The 21,699-nt window shown below is 36.3% G+C and overlaps 1 protein-coding gene across 2 annotated transcripts in view; it reads left to right on the top strand.

Annotated features, from left to right (window-relative positions):
* CCDC50 (coiled-coil domain containing 50) overlaps window positions 1–19,570 on the top strand; it is a 64,998-nt gene extending 45,428 nt beyond the window's left edge. For both annotated transcript variants that reach the window (XM_015064375.3, XM_015064374.3), the window contains 6 exons: window positions 4,445–4,560; window positions 4,942–4,986; window positions 5,096–5,200; window positions 7,021–7,100; window positions 11,758–11,864; window positions 13,238–19,570. In XM_015064375.3, coding sequence (XP_014919861.1) covers window positions 4,445–4,560; window positions 4,942–4,986; window positions 5,096–5,200; window positions 7,021–7,100; window positions 11,758–11,864; window positions 13,238–13,257 — 473 coding nt within the window. In that variant the 3' untranslated portion in view covers window positions 13,258–19,570. The remainder of the gene's footprint in view (window positions 1–4,444; window positions 4,561–4,941; window positions 4,987–5,095; window positions 5,201–7,020; window positions 7,101–11,757; window positions 11,865–13,237) is intronic.
* Window positions 19,571–21,699: the final 2,129 nt, after the last annotated feature.

The raw sequence follows: 21,699 nt of genomic DNA, 5'->3' as shown, positions 1-21,699 counted from the left end.
TCAGATACTTATTAGTTAGTTAACCATTTATTCATTCATTCATTTATATTGAGATATAGTTAATGTATAACATTATATTAGTTGAAGGTGTACAACGTAATGATTCCATATTTGTGTATATTACAAAATGTTCACAATAAGTCTAGTTAACGTTCATCACCATATATAGGCACAAGGTTTTTTTTTTTTTTCTTATGATGAGAACTTTTAAGATGTACTCTCTTAGCAACTTTCAGATATGTAATACAATATTACTAACTGTAGTCATCAGGCTTATTTATTTTATAACTGGAAGTGTGTACCTTTTGATACCTTTCACCCATTTTACTCACTCCTTACCCTCTGCCGCTGGCAACTCCCAGTCAGTTCTCTGTATCTGTGAGCGCTTTTTTTTTTTTTTTTTGTGATTCTCTATATAATTGAGATCATATGGTATTTGTCTTTCTCTGACTCATTTCACTTAGCATAATGCCATCAAGGTCTGTCCATGTTGTTGCAGATGGCAAGATGTCCTTATTTTTTATGGCTGGATAATATTAATTGTATATACACCACAGTTTTCTCTATCCATTCGTATGTTGAATGACAGGTCGTTTCCATGTCTTAACTTCTGTAAATAATGCTGCAGTGAACATGGGGATGCAGATATCTTCTTGAGTTAGTGCTTTTTGCTTCTTTCAGATAAATACCCAAAAGTGGAATTGCTGGGTCACATGGTAGTCTTATTTTTTTTATTTTTTGAGGAACCTCCATACTGTTTTCCATAGTGGCTGTTTCCAGTTTATGTTCTCAGTAACAGTGCATGAGGGTTCATTCCCTTTTCTCCACATCCTCACCAACAGTTATTATTTCTTGTCTCTTTGATAATAGTCCTTCTAACAGGTGTGAAGTGATATGTTGTTGGTTTTGATTTGCATTTTTCTCATGATTAGTGATGTTGAACACCTTTTCAGGTACCTGTTAGCCATTTGTATGTCTTCTTTAGAAAAATGTGTATTCAGTTCCTCTGCCCATTTTTTTAAAGTTTATTTATTTTTGAGAGAGAGGGAGAGAATGAGAGAATGAGTGGTGGAGGGGCAGAGAAATGGGGGAAGGAGGATCCAAAGTGGGCTCTGTGCTGAGAGCAGTGAGCCCGATGCGGGTCTCGAACTCACAAACCATGAGATATGACCTGAACCAAAGTCAGACGTTTAACTAACTGAGCCACCCAGGCACTCTGCCCATTTTTATTTTTTTTTTTATTTAAAAAAAAATTTTTTTTTTAGCATTTATTTGTTTTTTGAGAGGCAGAGAGAGACAGTATGAGCGGGAAAAGGACAGAGGGAGAGGGAGACACAGAATCCAAAGCAGGCTCCAGGCTCTGAGCTGTCAGCACAGAGCCCAGTGTGGGGCTCAAACTCACGAACAGTGAGATCATGACCTGAGCCGAAGTCAGACACTTAACCGACTGAGCCACCCAGGTGCCCCACTCTGCCCATTTTTAAATCAGATTGTATTTTGCTGTTGTGTTGTATGAGTTTTTTATGTATTTTGGGTAGTCACCTCATATCAGATTTGCAAATATTTTCTCCCATTCCGTAGGTTACTTTTTCATTTTGTTAATGGTTTCCTTTGCTGTGCAGAAGCATTTTAGTTTGATGTAGTCCCACTTGTTTATTTTTGCTTTTGTCACCTTTACTTTTATGTCAAATCAAAAAAAACCCAACATTTCTAAGAGCTTATGTTTTTTTCTAGGAGTTTTATGGTTTCAGGTCTTATGTTCAAGTCTATAATCCATTTGAGTTAATTTTCGTATATGGTATATGAAAATGGTTTAGTTTCTTTCTTTTGCATGTAGCTGTCTAGTTTTCCAATACCATTTCTGAAGAGACTATCTTTTCCCCACTATATATTCTTGGCTTCTTTGTCATAGATTAATTGAACATATATGCACAGATTTATTCCTGGGCTCTATTTTATTCCATTGATCTATGTGTTATTCTCTTAAAAATTTTTTTTAATGTTTTTGTTTATTTTTGAGACAGAGACAGAGCATGAGCAGGGGAGGGGCAGAGAGAGAGGGAGACACAGAATCTGAAGCAGGCTCCAGGCTCTGAGCTGTCAGCACAGAGCCCGACGTGGGGCTCGAACTCATGGACTGTGAGCTCATGACCTGAGCTGAAGTCGGACGCTTAACTGACCGAGCCACCCAGGTGCCCCTGTGTCATTCTCTTTTAAACTGACTGGAGGTGACAATCTTATCACTCTGTCAAATCAAATAAGTCTGTTTATTTGACTATTTCATTTGAATGTCTTCCAAATGTCTTTGATATATATTAAAATATTTTCTCAGTGAATTTGGTGCACAGGCAGAGGCATAAGAAGGGAGAAGATTTAGTGTGTTCAAATCTGAACACATCCCACTCTGTTGTTTCTTTCACTGGTGGCAAAATGGAAGGAGTAAGGCATAAGTGTGATCTTCCCTGTCAGACTCAACAAGGCGTTGAGCATTTGTTGAAGTGTCCTTTTTCTGTAGGTAGGAGTATAGTATCACAACCTCTTTTCCACCAACTTTGTCCAATGTCAGCTTCCCTAATTTCATGTCTTTTCCCTGAAATACTGTTTTCTAGTTATGAACAAACTAATCATAACTTAGGGAGGTTTATATTTCATTTAAATATGATCCACTCTTATGAGTATCCCTCTGTTTCCTGACTGTCACAAACCACTCAGAAATCTGACTAAAGCTAGCCCTGCCCAGCCCAGCAATATAAGATTCAGTAGTTCTAGAGATGATGGGAAGTTGAAGTGGATTTGGTATTCTAGGTACACAGACGCTAAAGGCCTGAAGCTAATAGAGCCAGGTTTAATAGTCTGTGTTTGTGGGAAAGAGAGATGAGTCCATGGCTTTTGGATTTACCACAGAGCTAAGTTCAAAGCTCTACAAAGGCTTCACCAGATAATTTAAATTTCTTCATGTGCCCATAATTTAGTTGTATTCTTTTTCTTTTTTGTTTAAAGCAAGTGAATCAAGTGTATTGAAGTATTTTGATAAAAATTATTTTAATGTATGGTTATTTTGATGGACATAATTCAGTAAACTAATAGCTTCAATGCCATGTTCAAGTAAGAATCAACTGTTAAGATTTAAAACAATCAACCCAAACTACTAAAGGCCAGATCTCATTCAGGTTATTTAAATTAGTCCTTCAGGTTTGAGTCAAAGATTTGTATGTTTATGTAAAGCACCTCATGTGGTTTTAATATATAAGTAGGGCTGAGAATCACTGATGCAAAGAAATAGGTAATTAGGAGTAAATTTTCTTTTTACCTTCAATAATCCATTTACTGAAAGTCACTATTCCAGATGGTCACTCTTGTTTGTGGCATTAAAAATATTACTTCTCACTATAATACATTCACATTGTTGAATTATTATAATTTATTTATTTATTTTTAATGTTTATTTATTTTTGAGAGAGAGACAGACAGAGCATGAGCAGAGGAGGGGCAGAGAGAGACGGAGACACAGAATCCTAAGCAGGCTCCAGTCTCTGAGCTGTCAGCACAGAGCCAACACGGGGCTTGAACTCATGAGCCGTGAGATCATGACCTGAGCTGAAGTGGGATGCTTAACTGACTGAGCCACCCAGGTGCCCAATAATTATAATTTATAAAGGATACACAGAGGGGAATATCTGTAGTGTTGAAATAAACATCAGCAATTACCACTTGACTAAAAGTTATAAAAAGAATATATGCTGCTTATAAAACTTCAAAGTAGGGGAAAAATTCCCCACCCATACCCCATGTTCCTTTTTTCTCAGAGGAGTAGACATCTAAGGTCATTATGTTCCCTGGTATTTCCCTTATGTTACATCTTCCCTAAAATTTAGCAACAGCATTGAGCTGATGGAAACTACAGGAAAGATCCAGAGCAGGTGGGTTTGTTCACCGTCAGAGCAGAAGCCACAGTAGGGCCACTGGTTGGCTAACAGGGACTGTCATGTAACTATGAGGTGATGCTGTTTCTGAAGTAAAGTACACAAGGCTGAGTTAAACAGAAGGAAGACTCTTACTTCCTCCAGTCTTGACAGCCTCTTTATAACTCTGACTCTGTAACTTTCTTGATTTTTTTTTTTATTTTAGTATCTTAACCTTTTTTTTTTTTTTTCACTTGCTATTTTGCAAAAGCCTCACTTACAGTTCACTGTATGATTTCCTGCTGTTGAAGAAAGTATGTGAAAGGGGAGTTTTTCCTGGGCACTTTTGGGTGGGTAACTGTTTAAATGTGTGGATAATCTGCACTACGACTTCTGTGCCTCTGGGAAAAAATTATTTCTGGTGCACTCTGAATTCTGTAGTGGTGCCAATATTGTGAATATTAGATACAAAAAATAACTTCTTAAACTTTGCAACTTTTCAGAAAGCAAATGCAGTCGTCTTATTATATTGAGTTTTCTAGGAATGAAGCCAAGAGGAATGAAAGAGGCTGTCTCTACCCCATCACGAGTGGCTCACAGGGATCAGGAGTGGTATGATGCAGAAATTGCCAGAAAACTGCAAGAGGAAGAAATTTTGGTGAGCAAATTTTCATGCAAAAGTTTAGGTGATAATCACTAAGTTTTCTTGAATAAAATTTGAGATTATGTGATAGGCATTGTGATCCTCTATGAGTTGAGTATGGGTGGAAAAGCAAGAGTAACGGGAATAGAGTGTCCAGTTTTACTTACTGAGTAAGCATTACCATCATAATTCCATATCCCTATCTGCTGTGGAACATGATAAAACAGTCCTGCTCTGGCTGGTGGCTGGTGAAAGTATACCAGTTAAACTTCAAGGATGTTACTTACAGCTGGTTTGAAATACTCGTGTATTTCTATGTAAGATTTTTAAAAATGGACAACACAGATTCTAATTAAATTACCCTTTTTTTTTTTTTTGTATTTTTTTGTACCATAGGCTACCCAGGTAGACATGAGAGCAGCTCAAGTAGCCCAGGATGAGGTGAGTTCTTATTAGTTAATAAGTTTTTGAACTAATACTCGTCAGAAGTAGCCCAGTAATTTTCTGCCCATAACTCTGCAATCAGTGGTACTGACTGGATTTTTTTTAGGAAATTGCTAGACTCCTCATGGCTGAAGAAAAGAAAGCTTACAAGAAAGCCAAGGAGAGGGAGAAATCATCTTTGGACAAAAGAAAGCATGACCCTGATTGGAAGGTAAGTTCTGTTTATTGTTTTTATCTTATCTTATTTTATTTATTAATTAATTATAAAGGGGACTCTGCTTTTAGGGTAAGTTCTACCAGTGTATTTGGCATACACAAATTACTTGTATTGCATATGCAAATCTGACTCGTAAATGTTATTTCATTACAAAAAATCATAATTCTTCAAAGGAACCATGAGAAAGTAACCGCTAAGATTGAAAAACTCATTCCATTCATTTTAATACCAATTAAGTTGCACATGCCACTGGTCATGAGTAATCTAAGTTTTACATATTAGTAAAATAGGTAAATATTATTACGTTACAGGAGAATGTAGTATTTTCACATGCTTTCATGTTTCCCCAGTGGCCTTTTCTCTCTCTCTCTACTTTCTCTCTGTCCATCCGTGATCATGTACCCACTGTTTCTCTTTCCTCTGACATAACTAGATCCATGGCAGGCTGACACATACCACCAGCAGCCATCTCCTGTCAGAGTATAGGAACTGCCTAGCATGAGCTGGGACTGTTGTCTTCCACTCATTAATCAGGAACACTAGACAAAATGGTTACTGACCACAGTTTATTCTTCTATAGTCTAATTTTTGTACGAGGTGGGTGCAAGTTCAGTTTAACAGACTGCACTCATTAGTTACTGTGTGCACTGCACCACTGTGGACTTGCAGGGAAAGAAAAAGATATATTTTCCTCATAATAATATATAACGTAGGAGGAAGACAAACTAGACAGGTAACAAATACAGGGTTGAATTGGCTGAAGAAAGCATAGTAGAAGAACAGAGGAGTTGCTGGGGTCAAGAATTCCTATAGTAGAGGCTTTTCAGAGGGAGTTTGTACTAGGCCTGGGAGGTCGCAGCTAGGGTGTGTACCCACGCATAGTTGATGTTTAGCGCTGTTCTCTCTTTCTCTTCTCTCTCAAACAAATTCCTGCCTTGGATCTCTGGTTTGATCTGAGTCTCAGCATTGATTAGGAGGAAAAAGAAGACATAGAAACCATGATAATCGTATTGCTCTGCTATTTCCTATTGCTCACTTATTCAGTTGTCGGTCGAAAAACCAATGAAAGTATTTTTTCCATGTTAATTATTTATAGGTATCTCCTTCTTTCACCCTCCTAGTAATTCAGGATTTTTCCTGATGTATTTTATTTTAAAAGAAGGGCTCCCAAATGCTTCTACTTATACAAATTTAAGCTACAAATAATTGCCCAGAAGTTACTCAGATTCTTTGTTAACCCAGCTATGAAGGAGTACGTATTTTTGGGGATTGCACATCAGGCAGGTAAAAGGGGAAAAGGTCGCATGTCTAGCAAGTGTTCTAGCAAATTAGAGTCTGATTTCTAGATTCTATAATTGGTGCTGGTAGAGTTCTTCTCTTAGAAAGGTTGGACTGAATGTTCCTTAGTTTCCTAGCTTGAAAATCACCATCCCCAAGTCAGATTTTCAGAAATAGGTTTAAGGGCACAGACCAACATTCCACAGACTGGAAGTTCTGGTCAGCTGCTGTGCAGCTATTATGTTAATAATGGGTGTCCAGGTGTATTCCTATGGGGGAGCATGTTCATGTGTATGTCGCCGTTCATCTGGCTGCATTGACAGCTTCCAGCATACTTTTGTGACTGTAATTTTTTTTAAATCTCTGAGTGGCCATATGTAAAAATATTTCATGTTGTTCGACTGAATGTAAGTAACTTGAAATTACTAGAGTTTGGCATGATTTAGATATTTTCTAAACCTAATAATCTTACTTTTGTTTTCTATATGTGTGCTTTTCTTTTCTTTCATTTTTTTTCCTTCTTTTTCTGTCCATAGCCAAAAACAACTAAATCGGCACACTCAAAGTCAAAAGAAAGTGATGACCCTCACCGTTCTAAGAATGACAGGCCAGCAAGGTAAGATGACATTTGAAGAGGGGAGTGAGGAACTTGACTTTGGGGTGAGTAAGGAGTTGTGGGTTGTCTGAGAAGAGTATTCTCTGGAGAGGAGATCCAGAAATCGGCAGCTGTGAGATGGTATCAAGTCTTGCGGGAGTATTCTCAAATTTTGTTTGCATTCTTTTTTTTTTCTTTTCAATTTTATTTTTTATTTGTTAAAATTTACATCCAAATTAGTATATAGTGCAACGATTTCAGGAGTAGATTCCTTAGTGCCCCTTACCCATTTAGCCCATCCCCCCCACAACCCCTCCAGTAACCCTCAGTTTGTTCTTAAATTGGGTTGAACAAATCAAATCAGGAAAATGATCATTTTACTGGAAACTAGGGTTTATAAAGAATGATATGTTTTTTGGTAGGACCAGTTCCTGTCTTTGGATTCACTGAACTGATGCCCTTGGCTAAGAAGGGATGAGATTGATGTTTTTCCCAGTAAAATCCCAGGTTTTAAAGTTTTACTAAGTTTTATGGTCACATTGGTATGTGCATGATATTTACACATGCTTAAATTCATTTCTGCATGAGTCTCAAAGCCTTGGCAAACACTTAGTTTGAGTCATGGCAGTCTATTCTAAATCCCACTAGATCAAGTAGCTGTGGCTGTGGTGTATGTACTTGCTGACTTCTCTCAAACAGCCTTGGGTTTCAGTTAATGGACCAGTTGCTATCTTTCTACCTAAGTGTAGACAACATTTAAGTCTCTGGGGAAGCAGAAAGCAACCTTTTTTTTTTTTTTTTTTTGGTCCTTTATTGATTTTTGTTGCTTTTCAAAACAAAACAACATAATTGGACTAGAAAGAGAGAATATTATATACAAAAAGACAAAAGTAACACTGAGTCTAACACTTTGAAAACTGTTAAAACCTTGAATTTTCATCCTAATTATTAATATCTGTTTTAATTCTAAAACATAAATTTTATCACACTGAAAAACATATAATGTTGTTGCCACTCATTGCCCACCCTTAAGCTGCTAGACTTGTTTTCTTAAAGTGAATATATTTAGTGTCTTTAAAAAGCCATAGTCTATTTTTAAACTCACGGGCTTTCAGAAAGTAAGTATCCTTCGGAAAACTACATCAGGTTTGTAAAGCTCTTAGGGCAACACTAGTATATTCTGTCAATTGTATAAACTTGGTTCTTCTTGTATCTTTTAGTTAAGCACATGCCAGAGGTTTCTTTATGGCATACTTTATAATTATGTACTTTTATTTTCATCCTTGCAATATCCAAGTTAAAAAAGGAGTAACTCATCTGTTCTCAGTAGGTTAATAGGTGTGGTTTATTATGCTTTCTTTAGTCAGCTGAATTAAAATCTTTAGGCTTACTCTGCAATCTTCAAAACTTGTGGGCTCTTTAGAACACTAATAATTTTCATATCAGATATGATAGAACAATCTGTAATGGCTATTTAAAAAGATGTATTAAAGTTGAAAACAAGTTTTTGAAATATAATACGTACTTTTAAAAATATTTAGCATATTGAAAGAATGAATAATCAAATGATCCTGTATTAAAAATGGCTATTATAAATGAATGAAAGTCACCTATGACTGGTAGAACTGACTGGAGAGAAACATTTGTCTTTAAGTATCGGTTATAGAAAGATTTTTTGTGTAGATACAGATATAGATAACAGGTAACAAAACAAAATTAGAATTTTACGAAATCTCTATTTTCATAGTTAGAAATTAAGCCTAGTATTATAGTTGCCTTATACAACTAATACTGGAATATATGCTTTCTGATTAGAGTCTATGGTTTCCTCTTTCACATTTTTTCCCCTTTTTTTTTTCTCCTTCACATTTAATTATAGTAGATTTAGTTAGCTATTTGTACAGAAAGAGATGGTTTCAGGGATTGAAAAACATGGAGCTTCCTAGGTCTAGAAGTTTACTTCAGTGTAGTGATAATAGTAGTAGAGGGAAGACAAGTTATTGGGAGGAGCTTATATCATTCATGGTCAAGAATCAGTTTCTTTGTCCATTACTCTATCTAAGGAAATGGAGTATCAGCTGGCAATCTGAATTAACTTCAACTCTTTGTAACTGGAAAAAGTTTCAACCAAGTTCCAAAATCTTTTAAGTATAGTATTTTATACTGATACTACTACCTGGTGTTTTATTTACATTTTTCTCTTAGAAAAGAGACAACTTTATCTTAGAGTAAGCAGCAGTTACCAAGAAAGAACTGCTTCCTGTTCTCATGAAATTTATCATCTAAGCAATTATACAAATAACCATTATGTTGAATGCTTTGGATGAAAAGTGCATGGTATTATAAGAAAAGAAGGAGACAGCCTAGTCTGGGTATCTAGGAGGGCCTCTTCAATGACTTCTGAGTAAATTCTGAAAGGTATTTTGCCTGTATTGCTAACTTAAACATGTAAGTCATTTCATGAGAACAACAGGAAACAGGTATTCCCAATACATCAAAACTATAAAACAAACTGTTGGTTAACAGGATTTTTCTAATTTTGGATGTGAATACCCTTCACTTTAAAACAACTATCTCCATCCAGTGCAGTGAATCTGTTTGATAGGGATCACTGAACGCCATAAGCCAAGATTTGTCCTCTGTATAATCAGAAACTAAGGAGAACAGCATGCGAAGAGAACTGAGGGCATTCTAGATTGACTTGTTTTACCCTAGTGGATGTGTGGGAGTGCTGTGCAGTGTTGCACATGTTGACATCCTTTTCCTTGATGAGGAATTGATCGTGAGGTAGTAATATTGTTTGTTTATTTTTAGGAGTCCCATTTGGCTTTTGTTTTTCTGGGTTTTGATCGTTTGATATAAGAGTTTGCAAAAATGTAGAGATGAGGCTCTGCTCCCTGATTCCCAATCCCTTTTTCTTGGGTCTAAGTTACTTCTTTAACCACCTGTTTTTTGAAGTTGAGTTTCTTAATTCTAGTTCAGATGGTTTGTCTCAACTCTTCCTGTCAACTCGTAACACTGCTTTTTAAGGTAAATGTTATGTCAGTCGATAACAAAAGAAAAACACTATTTAATATTTAATATTTGTTAAACACATAGTTCAAAGTGAAAAATAAGAAAAATGAAAAATACCATATCATTTGTTATGCTTACATTAATTATATGTGTATAACAAATGCATGAAAGTATTAAAATATAAGCCAAATACCATTTAAAAGTATAATATACAGACTATATATATATGTATATATATACATATGTATGTGTGTATATGTGTACATATATGTGCATCTGTGTATATGTATACGTGTATATATGTACATAAATGTATATACACACGTATATGTGCATATATATACACACATATATGTGTGTATATATATGGATTTATATATATCCACACACACATATGCATATGTGTGTATAGTCTTGGATGCAGATACTACTGCTGATAAAAATACACATCTATGTAGCAGACCACAGCATATTAAACAGCACAAATTTTGAAGTCCAGGTGAGTTTGAGTCCCAGCCCTGCCACTTAACAACGGTGTGTGCTTGGACAGATAACTTACTTCATCTCACCTAATTTAACTCTAAAATATGTGTATGACAGTTACCATGCAGCTTGTCCTGAAAGTTAATTGACATCATCTGAGTAGAACCCATACCACAGTCCTCAGTATGTACACAAGTTTGTATCCTGTGGTGACCTGTTGCAGACACTGAATACCGAAGGAGACAGAGTGAGAAATTTGAAATCACGTGTCTATATTCTTCTATGAAAGAGACTTTTGTACCAAGGTTACCATAACTTTCTGAATTGCAGTATACTTATGCCTTCCAGCTACAAAAAGCATCGTACAACATGGTTAGATATTTGACACATTATGTTACCTATCTGGTTCCATGCTTTAACATAACATTTAAGTGTACCTTTGAGAAGCAACAACCACACAAAGGAGAGATTTTGTTCTTCATCTCATCAATGTCAAATTTTTGCAAAAAATCTATGTAACATAGTTTTAGAATAATAAAAATTTTAGAGTAGGAAAAATTTCCCAGTGTTTGTTTTTTTATATTTTGTCTTCTTTTGACATGAAAAATTGCCAATGTGCGACTGTCCTTTCCTTTTGTAAGCTCTGCTTTGCCACCTAGTGGAATTAGGAACTTTGCTCTAAATTTTATATGCTGACCCTTGTCCTCTCCTTGCCCTCTCCTACTTCCCTCTCCTCCCTCCTTACATGACACCTGTCCTCCCTTTTTTTTTCTTTCCTTAACTTTCTTTATTACTTCCCTTCTGTTCTTTCCTTTCGTCCTCTTTTTCTTCATAAAGCTTGCCAAAACAAAGTAAATTTCTCATTAACAGCAGCAGTCACACATCTCAATAATCTTTGCTTCCCTAGCCCTTAGCACAGTGCCCCACACATATTAGGTGTTCAGTAAATATTTGTTTTTATTGAGTTATGTGCATCAAAGCAAAGGTTACAGTAAGCTAAAATAATTTACTCCCAAGGTTATGCAACAGGCCAGGAACTAAGATGAAAATTCTGCTACCCTGTGGCTTTGCATTTCTACCAAAAAAAAAAAAAAAAAGTTTTTATCCTGCAGTCCATTGGGAGGTGACTCTGTAGTCATCACGACTTAGACTGTCTCTTTAAATTCTGACTTCCCTTCAGGCCACCACTGCCTACCATGACAGAAGCTGAGGATTTGGATTACACTCATGTTACAAACCAGCATAATTCCACACGTCATTTCTCAAAATCAGAATCCTCTCATAAAGGTACGAAAAATAGATGTGGTCAAGGTTAGGATTTTTTTTTTTTTTTATAATGCTTATGCTATGGTGGAAAAATCAAATTGTGTCTTATATGTCACTGGAGTGGTAAAATAAATTATCCTTCCTTTTCCGAAGCTCATTATAGTATTCTTCATTTGTTAAAAAACCAAAAAGGTAAAACAGAAAACCTAACACCTTAAAGTGAGTACAAGATTGTCAATGTATGTGCATTTTCCTCCAGAGAGAATTTATAGCTTTCATCATGTTGTTAAAGGGTGCCTGTAAACAAAACAAATGAGCAAGGGCAAAAGAAAAGAGAGTGAGAAACAGACAGACAAGCCAAGAAAACAGACTGGTAACTATAGAGAATGCACTGATGGTTACCAGAAGGGAGATGACGGGGGTGGGTTAAATAGATGGTGGCGATTAAGGAGTGCACTTGTGATGAGCCCTGGAGATGTAGGGAAATGTTGAATCACTGTATTGTATACCTGAAGCTAATATTATACTGTATGTTAACTAACTGGAATTAAAATAAAAACTTAAAAAAGAGAAATAAAATTTAAAAAATAAAGTACACACATATACATCACAGAAAACTTCTGTCACACAAAAGAAAATGGAGACAAAGGAAATGAAGAAAGAATATAAGGTCTAAGTTAGACCAAATCTTTATTTTATTTATTTTTTTTGGACCAAATCTTTAATTTTTTAAAAAGTTTTGTTATTTTTTAAACAGCTCTCCTTACCCCATTCCTTTCCACTCTGGCATCCAGAGTTGATAGTAACACAAAACACAGTATTTAAAAGATGGAATTGGGGGCGCCTGGGTGGCTCAGTCATTTGAGCATCTGACTCTTGGTTTCAGGTCAGGTCACAATTTCACGGTTTGTGAGATCAAGCTCAGTGTCAGGCTTTGCACTGACAGCGGGGAGCCTGCTTGGGATTCTCTCCCTCTTCCTCTCTCTCTGCCCCTCCTTGCTTATACTTTCTCTCTCAAGATAAATAAATAAACACTTTTTTTAAAAAGATGGAATTGTTTGGACGTTATCATAACAACCCTGTACACTACAATTTCTATCAGTTGTTGGCTTTTTTATCATCACTGGATTAACTGAAAGTAGCTCATGATTTTTTTTCTCAGTTTATATACATGCATTACTTCTTAGGGGATGCCTTCCTGTCTTTGACATACATTTGATACATAATTGAAAATAACACATTGATTATGTATATATTTTATAATCAGGAACAAAGAAAACATGAACCATTTGAAATGCATAGAGATAAAGATAAATTATTTTGCCCGAGCAGGGAGAAAACAGTTTTAAAGGTTTTTTTCTTAATGGTGTTCTTCTCTTTTTCTTCTTTCCAAGGTTTCCATTATAAGCAGTAAAAACCTAGGAATCTGCCTTGAAAACGGACTCACTGTAGCAAATATTACTGGATGATACAGAATGCATTCCACGCTCATTTTTTTCTTCCTTCCTCTGTTTGTATTCCTGGGATTTACCTTCAAGTGTTTTTCAGACCATAAACAATCTTAATTCATTCAGAATCTTTTGGTTATTCCTGATCACTTGGGCAGTATAAGAAAATCTAGCTTCTGAATGTTGGCCACCTCTATGCTGCAAATGCTTCGTGGGATATAGTATCTAAAAGCTCTGTAAAATGCCATTTTTGTTAGGTATGGAGTACTGGTATCTAGAGACTAGGCTTTATTTAGCTAGCAATTAGAATTTTGTGGAGATAATGATCAGAGTAAAACACAATGTTTGGGTGCAATGCAGAATAAAAGAATATAACAAATAGCTTTTTTTGTGCATTAGTGTATGGTATATTGAAGAAAGAATCTTTTGGTTTTTGTATTCTCCAGGGAAATATTAAAAATCAGAACCATAAAGTGTTAAAAAAACCAAACAAATCTGGAACAGTTGAAACATGTTATTTTGGCCACCAGGACTCTAGCAGTTTTCCATATCCTTCTAAGCCCTCTTGGGAGAATTGGCTCAGATGGCATTCCCAGACACTCTCTCTGCTGTTGCTTTCTATAGCAAGGCTTTCTGAGGCCTCGGGGTATTGGGCTATTTATTAGTATTTATTGGCAAAAGTTTAATTCTATGAAATTTTAACTCAGGGCTATGCAAAGTCCATTGAACATGAAAAAGTGAAAAACTTTTGTATCCCTTCTCTTGTTTTACATTGTACGTAGAGAGCCAAGGGCAGTGGCTGGAGTTGGTAAGATGTTCATTCATATGAGCGATGATGCCATCTTTCTCTCTGGACACAGATTGAAGTTTTCCTCCTGCTTAAAAAACAGCAGGTTTTGTTGGCAGCCACTCAAAAAATGTTTTGTGTATCTGTCAATAATCAGACTAATTCGACATGAAGTTGAAGTAGATAAAATGGTTCTTTATTCAGGTATTTGGTTTGACGCATTTGTCAGTGATACATGGCATCAGATTCCATTGTACAGGACCTTTAAAGCCCTCTTTGAGAAATCTAGTCTCTGTCTAGCTTCTAACCTTGTGGAAATACTTATTTTCCCATTCTAGTTAGTTCACATAAATGGCAATCATGTGACATATATAAATAATTTCCTTTCAGCTTGACTTTGTGTTATTTTTCATTGTATGAATCTGACGTTTTGACATTCAAGTATGGTGTTTGCTTAGGAAAGAGATACCTAGGTCACTAGAGGAAAGGCTGTTAATCCATTCTTTTCCCACTTGGAACTGCCTTTTTTTGCCTTATCTTTCCAGATAGTCTTTCAAGTCAGGCAGAATTTAGGAAGCTGTTTAGGATAGTTTCTCAGAGTGGATTTGGGTCCTTCTGTTTTGAGAAAGATCTTTATTAGTTCATAAAGTTTTTGATTGTAGAAACGGGTAAAAGAGCCAACTTTTAGGAAAATGATGATCTAGGAAGAAACAAACCCTAAGAGATGTAGTCATTTTCGAGAAATGGGGAAAGAGAAAAAAACAGGACTTTGAATGACCATGATGAAATTAATGAGGCAGAATCTTCATTGACATAGGCAAGGGCAGACAAAATGGAGGACTGAGCCTTAGCCAAATTCTAGAGGGCGGTTTCAGTATCCAAAGCTGAGGCCTTGTTGGCTTAAAGTAATGCTGTATTTTTCTTTGTCTGCCCTGTGATTTTGCTTCATGTTTTAAAAAGTTTTCTCTGGTAACTTTAAAGAAAAAAAAACACAATGTATTTTTATTTGATAGTTAAACAAATTATTTTTATTTCATAAATGTTTATTTTTCTATCTCATACAATGACCAGTTTTACTTTAAAAATTCTGCATTTATCTTACCTCTTATGTACTTTATCCAATCATATTTATTATTGTAAAATGCTGTCTGGAGACATTTTCATTCAAAAAATGTCAGGCCATTTAACCCCTGGATATTAGTGTTTTAGCTGTCTTAGTGAGTGGCCAGAGGTCATAGATCCCTGTGACACCCAATTCAACATCTGTATTGAAAATGTGTTCCTTTTTTTTCTAGGTTTTTAAAAATTAAGAATTTTAAAATATTTTAATTTTATTTTTTTTTGTAAAGCAAACACTTTTTAAAGAGTATCAGAGTATTCCGTTCCTTTTATTGGTTTAATTCTCTTACTGTCATTCAAAGATGATAATTATTATTAAGACTATAGAAGTTAACTAACAACTCTATTTAAAGGAACTGCCAAACATTCCTCACTGTGTTCTCTGCTTTTCACGTTGTTATTTTTATAAAAATGTGGAAACATTTCTTTTGTTCCTCTTTCTACTGCTGGAAGACAGACAATTGAATTTTTAGGCCCACAATGTATTATGCTCTAATGTTATGATGTAAACTAATGCTCTGGCCTTGGAAAATCTTTGTTTCTATACCTTTCTCTGGAGGCGCCATTAACACTAGTACTGCTGAATGAGCACAGTATGGAGCCTTATCATAAGGCTACTGAATGTGTATACCTTCTGCCCCCCAACTAGCTTTTTGTAACTCATTGCCTGGAAGCAAGGTCAGGTAAGGGTCAGATTAAATGTTCAGAGCTGAAAAAGTTTGTAGTGTGAAACCATTGTTAGACATGATTACTTTATGGGGGACTGGACAGTTGCTACATATGCTTTAAAAGAACATTGAGATTTTTAGAAAGAGACTTTGCATAACTTTGAGCTACTTTTTCTCAAGTGACTTTACAACAAGCAGCAACAGACTAATGGATGACCAAAAAGACTTACAGGTTTTGATCATAGAGAAACATCTAAATTAGAAAAGAATGATATGGATAGATGTTTCCCAGGAGGAAAACCTTTTCAGATTTTCAATGGCCACTTGGATGTAGATCAGCATATGCCAAGGTGTGTGACCTTGGGCCTTGTGGTCCACTGAACTCTAGAAAATTGTGAACCGGACTCATTTTCCCCTTTTCTTCTTTTCTGTGGTCTGCAGCTGAACTGGATGATGAATAAATTCATTGCTAACCTTGTCCACACTTTTCCATCCATGTCAGGACTTTTCAGTATAAAAATAATTTAATGGAGAATTATTTTCCTTCAATACTGTCAAAATATTCTCTAGTTTTTGTCTTGTGCCAAATTGTTCTTTGGGAACACCTGCTATATAATATGGTGCATTCAGTTTACCACATCAGTGGTTAACGTTTTAGGGCCTTGATTTTTAACGAGTGTTGCCTTGTATAAAAATCACTTTGGGGAATATGAAGATTATTCATTTATTCAGTGATGATTTTCTTGAAAGATAATTATGGTGACTGGCTGTAAGATCTTCCCTGTAAATAAAGGAATGAGACCCTTGTGTGATCAGCTTTCTGAGGGACTGAGAACAGAATAGAACTTGCACTGAAAGACTTTTTTTCCCTCTTGGGAAAACAGTATTTGTGTAGGGAATGTTAATGTGAAAGGGAACACGGTTCAGTTAGATTTCACTGGATATATTGTGCCATATTCTTAGAACACCGGCTTTTTAGAAACAATCATAAAATAACCAAAACCTGTTTTTTCAGCCAAAAGGAAAAAACAGATTTTCAAAGTACTTTGTCCTTTACTTACTGCTCATAGTCCGAGAAGCGACTAGATAAAGTGGTCCCTCCCATTTTCTCCTCCTATCTGGTGGTGCCGGTGCCTCTGAAAGCCATAGCTGCTTATCTTACCTTTGATAGAATCCTGTTTTTCTCCTTAGCTTATAACAGGTAATATGATCAGCAAGGAACAAACTGGAGACTGTCCTGATAGTGCTGTATGGGGCAAGGTGTCATCCAAATTCCTCTTCAGAGAATCTCCTTTGTCCCTGATGACACTTAGGATTATGAAAGGGAAGAGTCCAGGCTGTTGTTGCTCCTGCCCTTAAATTGTGGTTAGAAATGCTGAAATTTAATTCCAGAGAAGTCAAAAAGGAAGGGGCAAACTGGCAGATTTCAGGTCTTACAGAGTCACTTTTCTGATGAGACTTGCACTTTTTGCCAGCAATGTCTTGGGGAGCTGTATTGCCTTAAATTAGTTTGATTCTGACTGAGGTCAGTGTACTGTATTTCCTGTATGTGAATGACTATCAACTCTCCACTGAGATATAAAATTCACAGGTGATCCCAAAACATTCTTGCTGTCAGAAACTTTGGACTTCCTCCCACTGAGCTATGGCTGATGTATTCACTGATAGATCTATCACTTCATTGAGTTGCCTCTCAATCTGTGAATGAGCAGTGGCATGACCAAAAAGGCTGGTGGAAGGAGAGTGAGAATTTCTTGGCCAGATTCTTCAGGTTATCACTTCCTGAGTAACTGAGAGTTGACTGTCTTTTCTATAGTGACTACGTAGAAGATATTTCCAAAGGTTGTATTATGTAGTCAAGTCACTTATTATTGTTTTGTGAAAATTAAACCCAACACTCTTGTGTTTTTAATACCATTGACAAAAAAAGGGAGAAAACCAAACAAAACAGAGACATTTAGTTGAAATGAGAGAACTGTTGATGTGAAGAGTGTTTCTATTTTATTACTTTTAGGAGAAAATTAACCAGGAAAACTTTTACTATGGTAAGGAAGACACCAGAGTGTTTTTATAAAGTTGTATTTGATGCCATAGACTAACAGAATCATCTAAGCAATCATGTTGATTTGTGGAAATATCTAGTCCTGAAAACCATCTTCTTCCCTTATATATTTGTGAATACTGCCTAGGAACATATTCCTAATACATTTAATATGCTGTGGTGTGTTCTCAGCAAGCTAGAAAATATTTTTTTCTTTTTGAATAACTTCATAGCCTAGTGAGCCAGCACTGTGCTTGTTTCCACATTTCAGATAAGGACGGAATTAATTGTGCATCTTAGTTAGTGCTCCATTGTTCACTGTTGAGGTTCACATACAAAGAATAGAATTGAAAGACAGGGTTTTTGAGTGACATGTCCTTTACCAAAAAGCAAGGAATAAGAGCAGTAAAAAGACAGTTAAGAAATATACTATTACACATTGCATACTTAGGGTATGTTCTTGTTGCACTAAATTTCAGATCATAATTGGTAAAATAGTTTCTAGCTATTAAATTTAGTGAGAGGGTTTTTGATGTCAGAATTTTTTTTTAAATTTCTGATTGAATTAGCCCTTGAAATCACCGTAGGCTATAACTTGAGCTCTTGCTATAAACCGAAAGCCAAATGCCCTTTTTTCAGAAATAACTATATTTTTCACCTGCCTCTTAAAGGCAGCCCACTATTTATTTCATGAAGTGTTATAAATAATGAGGAGATAGAGTGGGAAGATAGCATATAAAAATGGTGTTCCACAATGAGAATTCTCTGTAATGGGGTTTCCCTTAAAAAGAATCCATCCCAGCACAATATTATATTTTGAAAAGGTGCTGAATTATAAAGTACAAGAGTATGCTCATATAAATCAAGTTGCTCAGGAAATTAGAGGTGGTGCTGTCATTTGTCATATAATTTGGAAAAGTGCTTTCCTGAGGGAGATACTGCACAATGCCCAGACAGTCTCAGAGTTTTGGTAAGCCCTTTGGCATCTGGAATGTAGATATGTTTAAAAACTGAGTGAGATCTTAACCCAAGTGCTTACCAATTTGTAGCCATGCCCAGAAGGAAAGGCAGTTTTGAAATAGCTACTTCATGGAAATGAGCAGAACCTTAATGGAAAATAGTTGTCTGAGGACAGAAAGCAAAGAGGCCACCTCAAACCACATGCCTATTTAGAGATTAAATGAAACTGTGAGGGACACTCTGTGGATGCCTTAAAGGTGACTGGTGTTGAGTACTGGGTGGGTATGTACATACCCATCTGGACTAGGCTGATGGAAACAGTCTATTTCAGTTCACCTTCATACAGCACAAGTTGCTCCTGCTCATGACCTCATTGAGGACAATGAGAAACATGGTGCTGGTGACTTTGAAGTGTCTTGGGAGGTTGAGGTGGTAATGTCATTCAGCACTCTCCAGTGCTCAGGCCTCCCTTCAATGCCAGTTGTACATCTACATTAATTCATCTATGCAAGCTTGTGTTTTTATGGTTTATTTTCTATACTTCTGTCCCATTTGATTCTTTAAATATCAGGTTTAACATTAATATTATGAATAATTTTTAAACCAAAGTATGTATATGTCTGTGTGCTTGTTTTCCTGGATGTTTGAGGCAAACACCAATCTTGTCCTCCTCTCTTAATAAAATCATCCATTTGTTAAGTCAATGGTCTCATGTTTTCTTTACTGCAATCAAGGACTTGGGAAGTTTTGGGGTAAGGAGTATTATTTTTTTTTCTTTACGAAGTAACCCTAATATATCTTTGTTTAAGAACAGGGTCTTCCCGTTATTCCAGTTCCATCCACTATAGCCCTGAATAGCACTGATGATGATATCCAGTACATCAAAACTGTCAACAAATGCCCTCAAGTCTCATACTGATACGTAGTACATTGAAGGCCTCAACAAATACTCCCACATCTAAATTTGGTTAGAGAAGTGGCTTTGTTCTGTGTGTGGTGGTTGGTGGCTTAGTTTGATGTCTCTGGGAGAAAAACAGGTAAGTGGGTGTTCACATAATAATCTGAATGCTGCAAGACTCCATGAATGCAACAGCTCTTGTCTGCACTATACCTGGTATTCCATGGATTTTGACAAAACAGATTTAATAACAACTACCATTTAACATTTTATCTTTATAAGGTTTGTTTCTTCTTTGGTTTGATAGAGTAAACCATGCCATGGAATATACATGCCATGGAAACCGATGCTGCAGAAATTAGGAGGTAACTTAAAAATAAGATAACTATTTTTCATGACTACTAAAGGATTTGTAAAGAGGTATCTAGCTTCCCTGAAATGCATTCCCTAGGCCTTAGTTTCTTCTTTGGCAAATACAGGAAATCTACATGCCCTCTGTAATATATCTGTGCTGCATATCACTACCATATGCATAAGGAAGAGCAATGATGTGCAGGTGTTGTTAAAGAAAGTTGGTTGATTTCAGCCTTCCTTTTCTGAAGAATTAATCAAAGTTGACAGTGAAAAAAGTTGACATATCTAGAGGCCAATTAAAAAAAATTAAATATGTGATTAAAGTAGCCCCCTTTAATTTGTGGTAGGAGGTACCTGGTATGATTGGGTGGATTTTGTGTACTGTGGCTGAGTGAGTGTTAAGCTGTGGCCACGTAGTGTGGTAGGGTGCAGCACACTACAAAGCCCTTTAAAGGCAGCCAGGAGAACGTTCACCTCCTACACCTTGGAAATTGGGTGAAACCTTTAAGAAAGCTTTGGATTACTGCAAGTCACAGGGCAGGGGCAGGGGTTTGAAAACTTTATTAGCTCCCCATTATATTTGGGTTACGTGCTTAAACAAAACCTCCAACATAGTGTACAATAAATCAACAGGAAAAAGAGACCTGGGTGCTAGTCCTGGCTTTGAACTTGCTTCAGGGCCTTGGGTCACCACGTAGTCTCTGTAACTCTGTTCTGTTACATACACTAATAAGCACATTACAATGAGAGTTGGTGATCTCTAATTGCTCCTTTGGGTCTAGCATTCTGGAATTCCTGCTGTCAGTGGCTGCTAGGTTCCTTTAAGATGCCCCAGAAAACGAGTAGCCTCATAGTACTGGGGGCCTGGAAAGTCACAAAGACTTCTAGACACTCAGCTGAAAGGCCTTATTCCTGATCATGTGTTCTTTTAAAATTTTTTTTATTTTTGACAAAATTTGTACTGTGAACAATGTGATGTTTTGATATGTATACCTTGTGAAATGATTACCACAATGAAACTAACAGCTGTCATCTCCCACAGTTAGCTTTTGTATGTGTGTGTGTGTGTGTGTGTGTGAGAGAGAGAGAGAGAGAGAGAGAGAGAGAGAGAGAGAGAGAGAGAGAGAGAATGCTTGAGAATGCTCAGTAAATTGCAAATATACAGTATATTATTATTAATCATAGTCATCATGCTGTATATTAGATCCCCAAAACTTGCAATTGAAAGTTTATGCCCTTTTGCTGATCATGTGTTCTTGGTTGTACTCTCCTACTGCTAACCAAAATCTGTCTATCTCTATTTTTATTACTCCCAAGCTTCATGAGCCTCCTTTACCAAATAGTCTTTGGATGTTCTTGTGAGCTTTTGTACATCCCATTGTCATAACTTGCTTTTCATACTCTCAAAACACACTTTTGTTACCAATTCCTGAACTTAACTACACAGATTTGGTTTTGGTCATGTTAATCATGACATACCCTTAATTACACCTGCCACACTTAATTATCTGGTGTCATTACTGACCTAATCTGGGCCCTCATGAGCAGTGCAGTCACTGCCTGCCTGACCTCGGGAAGCCT

This window comes from Acinonyx jubatus, chromosome C2 (genome assembly GCF_027475565.1).
Source record: "Acinonyx jubatus isolate Ajub_Pintada_27869175 chromosome C2, VMU_Ajub_asm_v1.0, whole genome shotgun sequence".
Taxonomy (NCBI): Eukaryota; Metazoa; Chordata; class Mammalia; order Carnivora; family Felidae; genus Acinonyx; species Acinonyx jubatus.
The sequence above is the reverse complement of the archived record's forward strand: the minus strand, read 5'-3'. Positions and strand labels throughout refer to the sequence as shown.